At 34.4% G+C, this 14,124-nt stretch overlaps 1 protein-coding gene across 2 annotated transcripts in view; it reads right to left on the bottom strand.

Annotated features, from left to right (window-relative positions):
- Positions 1-10,642: 10,642 nt before the first annotated feature.
- Positions 10,643-14,124, bottom strand: part of LOC113232480 (muscle segmentation homeobox-like) — a 39,348-nt gene continuing 35,866 nt past the window's right edge. For both annotated transcript variants that reach the window (XM_026467223.1, XM_026467224.1), the window contains exon 3: positions 10,643-12,007. In XM_026467223.1, the coding sequence (XP_026323008.1) occupies positions 11,759-12,007 (249 nt within the window). In that variant the 3' untranslated portion in view covers positions 10,643-11,758. The remainder of the gene's footprint in view (positions 12,008-14,124) is intronic.

The raw sequence follows: 14,124 nt of genomic DNA, 5'->3' as shown, positions 1-14,124 counted from the left end.
AAAAAAGTTTGCTGTACATTACAAGGTTGTTTGTAGTTAGCATTTTAATTAGTTCAATTATATTTATCTTGAACGTTATAATACTCCAATAAAATACATATTTAAACAAGTTTTGACAAAAATTTGTTGAATAAAATATGTTTTTACATATATATTTTTTTTTACGTAGTTTTATGCATAGCCGAGGTTGATGATAGTTACAATTACTATATACCCAGACGTGACACGGGTAGATCTCGATTGTTCCAGAAACAATCAAAGTCACACAAAAATCACGGGAAACCAACAGAAAACACATAAAATAACTACGTGCAAGCAAAGAACAGGATGTTGATCAATGTCAGGCAAAATGACAGCAGACGAGATATTTTATTGCTTTCTTCCTATTATTATAGTGCCTTTAATTAATTAATTTTTTTTAACGCAAACACTCATAATCCCTCACTATTGAAACCATGTATCGAGGGGGCCATAAACACACATAGACAACCACAAATTACAACCAAACTCACGAGAGAAATAAATGTAGGCCATACAAATATTTCACCCGGCCTGAGTTTCGAACCTGTGACCTCTGCCTAGCATGGTTAATAAATAACTTTACTATTTTTAATACTAACTTTTTTATATTTTTATTGAATTGACAAACAATTTTTTTTTTGTGAAATTATTCCACTAGTTTGTTATAATTATTAATACAAAGATCGAACACTCAGAAGAAATTCCTTCGATCCGGCCGGATTCGAACCGACGACGTCTTCTAGCTTACCGTGTCAGACTAAGCCACGGAACGAATCAGCAGACCTCACGAATTTTTCTATGTGCTTGCGTCGTATCTTTGTATTTGGTTTTTCAAAGACTGTAAAGAGCTATCTAACTGGGTGATAAAACTTTCATAGATTTCTCATAGATGGCGCTACGACTAAAAAGTCGTTGAAAAAACCATATACAAAGATACGACGCAAGCACATAGAAAAATTCGTGAGGTCCGCTGGTTCGTTCCGTGGCTTAGTTGGTATAGCATCTGGTACGGTAAGCTAGATGTCTGAGAATTTTTTCTGAGTGTTCGATCTTTGTATTAATAATTATAACTTTTTTATTTTATCATTTAGTAGTTTTAATTTTTGATGTGAAAAACAAATTATATTCAGGTATTAAAAGTAACAAAGCTGAAGTTCCGAAACAATTACTGTGAAATAAGTAAGGCTAGCCTAAATTATAAAGACGCGTGATGCGAATGAAGCTTCATACTTAAAACTGTCTTTTAATTTGTTCGAGTATTATTTATTTCACAATACCTAATTGTTTCGGACGGAGTACGAGAGAAGACTCTCTTGATTCGATTGAACGCAGAGCAGGAGACTTATTGGCAACGATAAACTTTAATCTAAACTTCATAGTTTAGCCCACCTGCGCAAAGCTGCCTGTCTGTTGGTTTTCTACAGAATATATTTCGGTAAGTGAGCTCACGAGCTCTACCAGCTCATCCCGCCCGCCCCCTTTTTCCGTCGGACATCCACAGGTACGGTGGGATATCATTCTTACTTGGTCGATTTTCCCTCAAGGCGTACTAAGTGCTTTTCATCATCTTTTATCATGCGCACACAGGATTGAATTCCCTGCCTGCGACCGTGTTTCCGAGCACATACAACCCGAGTATCTTTAAGTTGCGACTGAATAGGAGGAATTACTGTAAAGTGTACAAATGTACACAACTTAGGAATTAGTTATTATTATATTATTATGTTATTAGTAATTACAAATCTTTATAGATACCCCTGAGTCCAGGGAGACTCAGGCGTGTGGACTCGTGTGGGGACTCGTGTGGGGACTCTCACCCCAGACTGGCGGGCCTACCCCACTAAAACCGCCACGGGTTTACCTCTCGCCGGTTGAATTGGCGCCGTGGGATCAGTGAACCAGATCAGTGAAAGTGAAGTGATGATTCTCACCACGACGGAACCGACATGACCTGCCAATTTATTGAGAAGGAACTCTTAACTCTAGGCTAAAACCATTTTGAAATCAGAAATAAAATTATCATCATAACTAAGTGATGTCTTTACCATCTCAGTCGTGACCATGACGTCTGTAAAGAATCCTAAATGTGTTTAAAAAGGCGACCTCGATGGCCTAACGATTTGCACTATGGACGATGGATGTGGAGGTCCTGGGTTCATTACTGGGTTCGACATTAAGTTCGTCATTAAGGTAACATAACATAACATAAGTAAGGTTACTTATTCCTGTCGCCAAGAAGTAAAGTGACTTAATTAAACTTTAACTTAAATACGGGCGCAGTGGCAGTTTCCCTTAGATCTTTGAGATTTAATGCTCTGAGTGGTATTGTAACTGTAATGGACTCCTGTTCATGTTCTGTGTCGATTTCCATCACTTTGTATGATATTAAAAAAAACCCATGCCCAAAAGTGAAGCTAATACGGGTTGATTCAGTATTAAATCCTTTGCTACGAAACCTCTTTATTTCCCGTCAATGCAATAAGTAAAGAAGTTAAAAAGTCAAAAGAAATCCACTGACCGGACCCATAAACCGATCAAGCACACTTGACGGATTACCAATTCATATTGAAAGACCAGCCAGTCAGCGTGGACCTTAGAAAGGCAGACTTATTACTCGAGTGTTAATAAACAAAAGGGAGGGAGCGAGGGTCCGGCGTTTCTGGTCATTTTAACACATAAGTCGTCATTACCAATAAAGTGACCAATTACAATAAACTACCAGCCACGTATAGTAATAAAGCCGCCATTTTGGTAAGTAAATAAATATGGCAGTGGTTCTCAATTTTCGTCATGCTCTAGAAACTCATTTTTGAACTGCTCATTTAAACACTACGTAAATTGTGTAAGGCACAATTTTCAACAAAGAAATACGACATATTGTTAAATTTTTATTTATGCAATTTTGTAGAAAATCGTAACGTCAAAGCATTACATAATTCTTCCAAAATTTTAAATTTAATTGCACAACGTGAAACTTTTACCAATATTCTTTGGAGCACGTATTTCTAGAGTATACATTTCCCTGTACAATTGTTGGTATTTTACGACCAACGACCTGAATAGAGGTCCAATGAACAAAACTTTGAACAACACTGGAACGAAATGAGCAATTAATGAGACAACGGGCTTGCGTTCCTCACCACGCAGAATACAAATCACGCATTAAAAGAAATAAAGAGTCTGCTCGTTTTTTTGTTGCCGGTACCAATTAGCGGGCAGGAAGCACATACAGGATGTCTTTATAGATAAAACTGCAATTATATACTGCTAGTAATGATTTTTCATTTTTGCAGGGTGTTGGCGATTTGTGATTATTATTGCGCGTATCACTCTTTTAAGATGATCTCGGTGGCACAACGGTTTGCACTGTGGGAATTGGATAAGAAGGTCCCGGGTTCGATTCCCGGTAGGATCAATTTAGGAAATGTACTTTTCTAAATTGCTTCTGGTCTGGGTGTCCTGGGAAGTGCCCCAGAGTAAATTCCGTTACGTGCTGTTGTAGATTTATTAAAATGTTGGTTGTTTGAATAAATAAATATATCATATGTGATTTCGATCCGGAACAAATTCATTCTGAACAATTCATATCCAATTTCGAACAATTGTCAAATCCTAAAATCAATGCAGCAAAAATAGAGCAAAACTGACCTGCCTTCACCCACATCACATTGTCTGACTTTTTGACTTGACTTTTGACTTGATGACTTTTTTTATATAAAGAAGGTGGTAAACGAGCACACGAAGCCAGTTTGGATTTGCTCTTCAAATGACCCCGGAACTGGACTTCGTCCGTGATGTCGACTCCAAGTATCCCAATACTCTTAGTTCTGGAACTTTAGCGCTATTACAAATGGGGACTCTTTCTACGGGGTTAAATTGAACAAGATTCTGTCGAACTCATCTAAATTCTAAAGCGTTAAATAAAATTAACATTTGCAATAACAGTCCACTGCTGGCCACAGACGTCTTACAAAAAAAGAGGGTTAGTATAAGGTTAATCCGCATGTTTTGCTATTATTAACAGATTTTTTTAACCGGTTTTGAAGGGATGAAATTGATAGGCACATGGGACTTGTCTAATTATGACCCAGGGTGAAGGGCCAGTGGCAGTAGGTACCCCTCAGATCTTTGCGATTTAAAGCTCTGAGAGGCACTGCAACTGTTATGGACAGGCGTGTCGCTTTCCAGCAGGTATACGACTTGTTCTTCCCGTCACTTGGTATCATAAAAAAACCACTTGAAAGAAAGTATGTATATCGCACTGCTATTAATAGTGTTGTAACTCAAAATATGTGAAATTTATTAATATATCATTACGGAAAGTAAAATTTCATTCTCTACACGTCAAAGAAACCGTCGTTAGAATATAGTAAGAAACAATCAAAAGATATCTACTCAACTCAAAATGTGACTCACGTTATGTTAGATATATAGTCAAAATAATCCTCATTCAAAAATATAAAATTATTTTTTCCATTTTATTTTTGAATGTGAACACTCCCGGACACATAATTCTAGCCACCTTGCATTTTTATCCTTAAAGGGTTAGAATATAAAAATATATTTATCGTCAAAGAAAAAGTTTTCTCCGGTATTTTTTAATTCAATTTTTCAATAAGGTCTTAAGGAAATGACGTTTAGTATACCAGCTTCAAAGTTGCGTAATAGTTCTTGATCAATCAAGCTTTGTTTAAGCTAAGGGCATTTAATATTGAAAATGCAAGGTCGCTCTAATTATGTGTCCGGGCGCATATTTGAGAAATCCTTTGAGTCTCTTTAATAAACTATGACACGTAAATTTTAATGATTTTTTTGCGGGAAGTGAGTGATTCGTTTTTCATAGATTCTGAGAAAGTCCTCTTTTTGAGTTAATACACTATTGTATTAACAGTGCGATATGTCAAATTTCATAACTCTCCTATTTGTGCATAAAAAAGTTATCGATTAATTTTGTTCGTAGAAATTTTGAGCATCCCTCCTGAAAAGTTGTCATACTTCAAAGTTACTTAAAGGTACACTTGGACGGACTTCATCTTTGACCAGAGGTATAAGCGTGAAATACAGGGTGCACATGATAATACAGGGTGAGAAATCAAACAACAAAACTTTGTACTAATAACGAATTATAATTTATTCAGTAGTATACAATTCCGGTTCGATTATTTCGTTTAAAAAAGTAACATTTACAATGGATTTCTATAGAAATTTCTTTTACATTTACATGGAAATAAATAAACATTAAGAGTTTCAAAAACAAAACAATTTTACTTTAGTACGTGCACAAGTTGTTGACTGCGTGATAGGCATACATCTTCCCTCAAATTACTAACTATCCGTATCTGGCAATTTCGAAACGCATAGATTCGCCGCTAATCCAAGATTGGCCGAAAAGTTGATGCTGTTTATTTTTATTATTAAAAATAGACTTTTTTGTTATTATTAAAGATCGAACGCAAACAAAACTTCCTTCGACCTGGCTAAATTTTCACCAGCAGAAATATCGGGGCTTTTCTTCACTTTCTATTCAATCTAAACTTTCATAGATTTCTCACAGATGGCGCTACGACAAAAAAGTCGTTAATACGATTGGGAGACCGACAGTCCCAGAGAGGAGAACAACAAACTAGTTGAGTATTTTAAAAAATCGTGATATTCAATAAAATAAATATTGCAAGAACTGAACTGAAAAATAAAAATTTTAAAAACTTACTTATATTGGCTATGATAATTTTAAAATTAATATTTTGGCGCGCTCTTTAAGAATAGGGGGGAAAGTTCTTATTTTTAAATTCCTGAAAACCGTCAAAAACTGCTATTGTAGTTAGATTGGGATGTGTTACGTCATCAACTATATACATATACGTCCGACATAGTCTCTTCAGATTTTAATTTGTTTCGGTCTTTACAAAATTCTTTGAATGGTCACGATTTTGATAACGAAGAGACCATCAAACTATACTTAGAGTTGTAATTAATTTAAGTAAAGACAGGAACTTTTATGAAAGGGGAAATTCTGAAATTAACCGAAAGATGGCAAAGATTGTAGATCAACATGGTCAGTAAGTAATTGGTTAAACTTTGATGTTTTTAAACTTGTATTTTGATACCGCAAGGATTTTTTGGCCAACCCAATACATTTATTATTATATGAATATAAGTTTTTAATAGCATGGATACCGGACCCAATGAACCCATGGACCCAAGCACAGCTCAAGATTTGAAATGAAAATGCGTCGTTCGGAATAAAATTGACTAACTCCACTTACGATAGTTAGAAGAAGTATTGTATGTGTAAATCTTCCAGCACATGTACAAATAGTTCTAAGCGTACTTTGAAATGGTATGAAGTAAAAACGCTCGCTATGCCGCAGAAATTTTTTGAAATGATTTGTTTTCCCAGACAGAAATTGGTTTTTAAATGAGTTTTAGCTTAAAAAAATTATACGGAAGATTATTTTTTACTTTATCAAATTTTGTATAACGTGCTTTAAAAATATAGATTCTGTTAACTATTTAAAAACAATGATTTTGTGTAGGTCACCTCGAAAATGAAGCATATTGAAATAAAATAAGAGAGATAGCAAACCGCTTTCTGATACAAAGAAATGAAATGGAAATAAGGTCGTTTTTAGAATAAAATTTCATTAAAAATTATCCTATATTTAATTATTAGCTCAGTGCAGTTAAAGAAATTATCACAACCTATATCGAACCATCAACATAAATTGATGAAAATCGAAACATAACATTTTTGGGAAGCTGACCAAGTGGATTTAAACATTTTTTACTTTGACTTTGAGGCAAAATTTTACCGTGCTCGGTCACACGCGCCGTGCATCTTCTTTATGTGCAAAATCAAATTGTTATGTAACAATTTTGTAATCTCAGCGGTAAATATCAGCAATAAAAGTGTTTGTTTCAACTTATTGGAGTCTTACAGTACGATAAAAATAAAATAAATAAATAAAACGAATATATATCTTTTTTAATTTTAAACAGGATTCAGTTATATTTGGCACCAACAAAATGGCGGATATGGTACTTGCACATACGTTCTTTTTTAAATCTATTTTTCACTTTACTAAAAATGTTATTTTGCGAATCGTCACTTTATACTAGAAGGTTAAATATGTAACTAAATTTTGTAGAGAAATTTATTTGTAATATGTTAAATGTGAAATGGTCTATGATGTGCAAGTTGTACGTAATTCCACATTGAAACGTAATTTGAAAATTGAATAGTTAAATAAAGTATATTTTATTTTAAATCTGTAATCAAGTTATTTGATAAAGTAAATGAGATCAAAAATATCTTCAAATTGTCGAGGTATTATTTTAATGATTTTGTACCAATTTTTGTTTTTTTATTCTGTTAGAGTACGCATAGGCATTATTACTTCATACCCCTTTTACAGTTACCAACATATCTGTGATATTCCGTTTTTATTTTAAATAGGTTTTTACGGCTCTGGATACTTTGATCCTTCGCCAGTATCATCCCCCTCCTCACTGATTGGTACATTTGAGTAAGACGTTACAATCTTCATCTTTCAAAAGTGACCATTTCGATTAATCGTAGCGTGTCTACTTTTTGATATATGAATATACAGTACAACAATTTTCTTCATACCTTTCGACAATCTCCGGATTTCCGAGAACACCTACATAAGTTTCCATGTCTACTAATAATCAGATTTATTATGTATAATTTGAATTCACAATAACGTATTTTATTGTCGTTTCGCTTTGATATCCTTGTGAATTATACAGAGCCGTAAAACGATTGCCCTTTAATATTACACTTTACAATACACTAGGTGAGTTAAGAAAAATATAAACTAAATGAAGACAAGTATTTACTCTGTACAGGACTATAAAAACCTTGCAGGACTATACAAACATCACAAACAACAGCTTTTGTTCCATGACTTTTAATAACTGGTCAGATTTTACTTTCATACAAAAATATTTCATATTTCAATCGATCGCTCTATGTTTCGGGTGGGAGTCGTCGCGAAGTTGAACTTGACTACCTTCATACTAAACACAGCTCTAAAAAGTGTTCTATAGTACAAGAAAAATTAAAAAGATTATTTTTGGCAAATTTTAACTGTTTTGTTTTTTTTAAACTGTAGTTTATGATGTTAGTAATATAGTCACGAGTAGTTCTTAATATGTTACAAATGACCCCGTATACTCCCAAGTCAATTGAGTGCATCCGGTTTGCACCAAGCGCAAAGGGCGAATTTATAGATAGTCGACGACAGCCGAGGATTGCCGAGAGATATTAAGAAAATAGTTGTACTGTAATTCAAATATAGAACTAGTTTGACATGACTTACAAAACCGTTTAATAGAAAATACATCATTGGCCTTAAAAACTGCCCTAATGCAAATTACGCTAGTCAGGAGAGAGACAATATCATAGATATTTCAGTGGTTCTTTTTAATGTAACAATGATAACAATTAAAACATACCATTCCGCATGAAGTCCTTTAAAAAATCTAATGCTTTTATAGAAGTCAACTTATTTTAGACTTACGTATACAATAAATAACTATTTACAAAACTTTTTTTTCTAATAGCCGTTAAAATTAAGTAAATTAAACAAGATCTTTTGGACTTTGCTATCAAATTGTGCCAAAGTTACGTATAAGTGTCAATTTTGTGACAACTACTTAATGCAATTTCATCATTGACTTACAAATAAATGGACGACGGGTCTAATACAAAAACCACGAAAAAAATGTCCCAAGTCAACCTATTCGAAATTTAAATTGTAATGTCATCGCAGTATCGCGCTGTCAGTAGAACAAATGAAGACTAAAGCGGAGTGTCGCGCTCTGTATACGATTTTAGCGCCTTACAAGTGCGGACACTTTTTAGCGCGGACCCGACGTCCATATAATTGTAAGTCAATGAATTTCATAGATCGAAAATAATGTCATCACATTCACTCCCTGTTAGTTCTAAAGGTAAAACAATATTCTTAGCGATAGAACTAAGAGCGGTTACACATGCGTTTGCAAACGCGACGCAGTAGCGATGCAGACGCTAATCGTCTACTTTTACATACACGCGCGATTCTAAGCAGCGATGCAAACGCGCGACTGCATCGATACAATTGTGATTTAAAAGCGCAAGCAACTCGCGCATTTGTGTCGATGTAATCGCGCGTTTGTATCGATGCAGTCGCGCGTTAACACCTATAAACGGCAAGCGTTAACGATGCAATCGCGCGTTTCATCGCGGGTAAGAGGAGCCGTGTGTAACTATCCTAAACTTAATTAAATTGCTTTATGTCCGTCTCTTAGTTATCAATAGGAATAAGAAAACGATAACAGATTTCATTTATTTCAGCAGTGATTTATTAAATATTCATAGATTCATAGAGTCAACAAGGAGCTGTCAAATTGTTACGCTCCAAATTTAAATCTTCAAGTTCTTTTCTTAGAATAATAACGCATAGAATCCTAGTCCGCACACGCTAAGTGAGGCAAATTGAAGCGCGCCCAATGGGCCTACACGACCGGGTGGGCCTTCAGTGCTCAAGGTCAACTTGCACCGCGAACAGATCAAGAATTTTAGCTAAAAATGACGAAATGTGCGGTAAATGAGTGTAAAAATACGTCAGACAAACATAAAATAGATACTAACATCACACTCTACAAGGAAGTAATGCGTTTCAACTTGTATTTTTATATAAATATTCACTAAAACCGAAAATTAATTTACTACTAAAACTAGCCTACATGAATTTGATTTTTGCCTCACTTGTGACAGTTTGTTTGATATGAAACTATCATTCTATGCGTTATTATTCTAAGGTTCTTTTCTTATTTATAAAAAACAGACATATGTCATTGAAACTTAATTTAGTTTAGTATGTGTGAATGGACACAAAATATTAGTATAAAGGAGTCGTAAAATTGACACAAATACATAACATCAAAGTAAGTTTAATGGAAGTAGATTATTATGGAAATGCAAACTAACAAGTATAAATGTGTAAATAAACGGCAATGATGGTTATCGTAATAGACGATTGCAACAGATGGAAAATTTGCAATTCAGTTTACAATTTCTATTCTCGTTTTCTCTTATGGACTTAAGGTACCTCCAAACAAGACGCTTGTAGAAGCGCTGCAGTGACGCGGCAACCCCGCATCTGTAGCGCTTTATTATTTTTTAGTTCATCCCTGTGACAGTTCATAAAAATCTACAAAATATAATTTTGTAACGACGTGCACTAATTTTCATGTTAAATAAACTGTTTTTAAAAGCCTCGCTTTTAAATGAATCGCTAAGTAAATACATAAAATTAAAGTAAAAATAACAGCAAATTCATTTGTAAGAAATGAGCGGAAAAACATTTTTTTTTTCAAAAATTCCTTAATTTTTTACGCCAACGTGTCAAGGTTACTTCATTGCGCAAGAGGTGTACCGATAAAAAGCTTTCGATGATTTAATTAATAAATGTATAGTGCGTGTATTTATTCTTAACGTATAAATTGAAATGACATGTTAGTGTTATAACTTATTTTTGAAACCTGTACGTTAATAATATAATAAATGTTTTTTTAAATGTACATATAAACTATCTATTAAAATTGCATTTGGATTATAGTTGTTTATTTCATGCCTTTAATATAATACAAAGACTTCATACATCAATACATCATTCAGAATATGTTAGAAAAACAAAATTATAAGGGAGAACTTTTGCTTTAATAATCAATTGCACTAAAAATCTATCGACTTTACCTCATCCCTATGACAAACTTCAAATGAAACGTTACAGGGATCATCCTAGTTTGAGTTTAGTATAATTGTGACTGCAAAAGTGGCGCGCGCGCGTCACGTCTGTGGCGCTGCAACTGCGCTTCTAAATATTGTATGAAAATTAATAATAGCGCAGCTGCAGCGAGCTTCCACAAGCGTCTAGTTTGAAAGCGCCCTAAAACAGGGAGCTTTCATCAGTTCTGTATACTGTTGCCAAAATAAGAACGCCTGATCTACCTGGAGTTAAATTCCGGAAGTTTCTAAAACTTTTTAAATGATAAAAAACTTAAGTATATTGTGTTGTCTAAATAATTTTTGTACATTTTATATTTGTATATGCGGAAGAATCAGGTGTTATCATTAAAGACAACGTTTTAAGTTACTGTTAAACAATTAAAGTGAGTAACAAGTGTAACCTACACCGTTAAAAAAAAGTACCCGGAGAGACTTAAAATAAGTTAATAGTCCGAAATTGCACACATTTATGATACATTCTTTTTGTAATACATTTAAAAATACTAAATATTAAGATATATTTTATTGCATGGCATTGTAAAACAAAAAAAATACGAAAACTGTTTGTGTCGTGTAGTAATAATTGTGTACCCTACTATACATTACACTAAACACATCAACTACATAGTTCTTTGCACTTACGATATTTAAATTTAAAAATTCGAACACATTCTTTGTTTTTAAAAAGTTTTTATATCACTTCACTGACACTTTATAAAAAGTTTTTTTAAATTTGAAATTGGAAAGGGGCGCACTTACAGTTGGGAAGTACCAATGAGAAAGTCACTAGAGGGCGAATGCGATGTTTACTGTCAATAACATCATGATACTGATCTTTCATTGGATAGTTCAATATTTTGACATCTTTACCTTACAACTTCTAGTGTGTAGATAGTCCTGATTAAGACGGCGGTGGATCAGTTGCGCGTTTTCCAATCGTCAATGCGGTTGAAGAGAGTTCAATATATTCATGTTAATTGCATGCTGGTGACTCGGAGGGCCGCCGAGGAAGCTTAATTGTGGCCTTGTCGCAGCTGCCATAGCCGCGAAGAGGGGAGGCGCCCCTCCTCCCCCGAAAAGGGCGAAGGAAGGTGGCAGCAAAGGTCGCGCTGACAATCGCAGCTTTTCGATTTCGGCTTCTTGTAATCGTTTCGCTTTTGCTCGTCGGTTTTGAAACCAGATCTTCACCTGCGAGAATATTAATTGAATCAATTATAGATAATATATGTTTAAGTAAACGTCGAATCATAATCGTTGAATCGTAATTTTGATTGTATAATGAATATTATGTTGTTTTATTATCATGATATTAATTTAATTTTTATGAAATTCCTCCACTAGTTATTAATATAAAGACCGAACATAAAGAAAAATTCCTTCGATTTGACAGAACTATTTGGAATACCATAGCTAAGGTTACGAGGGAACATGCATGGCTATACAGGGTGTAATCGCTAAGTGTGCCCTGGCGAATATTCCGTAAAAATAAGTTAGATCAAAAACCTTTAAATTAATGTCGAAAGTACGTTGCCTAATAAAACGACATCAACAACTTTTAAAAATAAAACTAGGAATATACAAAACTTTAACATTAAACGTTCCCATACATTTCATAATGATATTAGTGGAGAGGCTTTATTTATTTATTTATTTTTTATTGAAAATAATTGAGCATTTGACTTACTTCAAGAGGTAACAATAAGTTTACAGATGACCAAACTGCTATAAATAAAGTAATAAAAACAAAGTGATGTTCATTTTTAAGCAAGTGCAAAATATTGTACGAAACTAAAGCCCTTTATTAAATGTATGACATTAAAATTTTTGGATATTTCTAGTTTTATTTAAAAAAAGTTATCCATGTAACGTACGTATGTACATGTAACGTGCTTCCGACATCAGTTTAAAGATTTTTCATATCTCTTATTTTTTTTTATTTACGGAGGGCACACCTAACAATTTCACCCTGTATATACCTTTTCCATCAGGGCAGGCAATGACCACAGTATTCCACTGTCACATAAAATAAATATATGACGTAATCATAATACAAAGCTATTTAAAACATAAATTATCAATTACTAAACCTCAACCTTAAGTGCTTAATAATAATATAACAATTATTTATTTCCTCAATTACAGAAATACAGAATACGAAAATTATTTGATTATGAAACATGATTTAATTGAAGTAGAAGGATGTTAAAATTATTACAACTGTTTGTTCTGTCTTATATACTCCAGCAACTCACAGACGTCCCAGTTGAATATTGACTTTTTTAGTCCAGAAAAACATTTGCATTCGAAGACTTTTAAGAAACTTCCGAAATGCAGAATTTGTAGTTTTCTTTCGCCGTCAAGCAAGGATAGGTAATTTATTTATATTAAGTAGGTAAGGGCATTATTGTGTACTTCGGTCTCCAGGAAGAATTTTTTTATAGAAATAAGTAGTAACTACTATTTGTTTGGGTTTTCCTTTTTACTTAATGTGAATTGTATTTTCCTGTGCAATAAACTATTAAATAAATAAATAAAGGTTTTTAAAACTTTTTGTGAAAGAGTTCGTCCAGGGAAGTACTGCCATCTTACCTATTTCTGCCACCAAACAGTAATGCTCCCATTACTGCGTTCCGGTTTTGAAGGGTGTTAGTGAAATTACAGGTACATGGGACTTGTCAACTTATGTCTCAGGGTGACGGGCGCAGTGGCAGCGTCTCTCAGATCTTTGAGATTTAATTCTCGAAGTGGCACAGCAACTGTTATGGACAGGCGTATCGCTTATCACCAAGCGCACGACGTGTTTGTCCGGTCACTTGGTTATTAACGCACACACTCAACATAGCCCCGCACTAGGGAAACCCTGTGTCGCGAGTGCCATGGACACATACATAGACAATCACAAATTACACCCAAACTCACGAGAGAAATAAATGTAGGCCATACAAATATTTCTCCCGGCCCGGGAATCGAACCCGGGGACTTCTGCGTGGCAGTCCGGTATGGTAACCGTTCGGCCACGGAGGCAGTTAAACTTGGTATCAAGAAAAAAGGGATAAAGAATGCTATGACGCGTTCTTCTGTCCTGTCTTTTATGCCCTGATTTATGCAGACCTTTGGAATGTCACTTATAATGCAATACGTGCGTCAGGAAAAACTAGTTTGAAAGCCGTGTAGCCGTCAATTGAATGGCAAAAAGAAAGAATATCTAACTACACGTGTTTCGGAAAGACACAATTATTCTCGTCTGTTCTAGAACTTGGAAGAGTAGTCTCCTGTTCAGAAGGCATCTTTCTCCCATGCTATTA

This window comes from Hyposmocoma kahamanoa, unplaced genomic scaffold (assembly GCF_003589595.1).
Source record: "Hyposmocoma kahamanoa isolate Upper Pololo Valley unplaced genomic scaffold, ASM358959v1 76, whole genome shotgun sequence".
Lineage (NCBI taxonomy): Eukaryota > Metazoa > Arthropoda > Insecta > Lepidoptera > Cosmopterigidae > Hyposmocoma > Hyposmocoma kahamanoa.
This window is presented reverse-complemented; position numbering and strand designations above follow the sequence as displayed.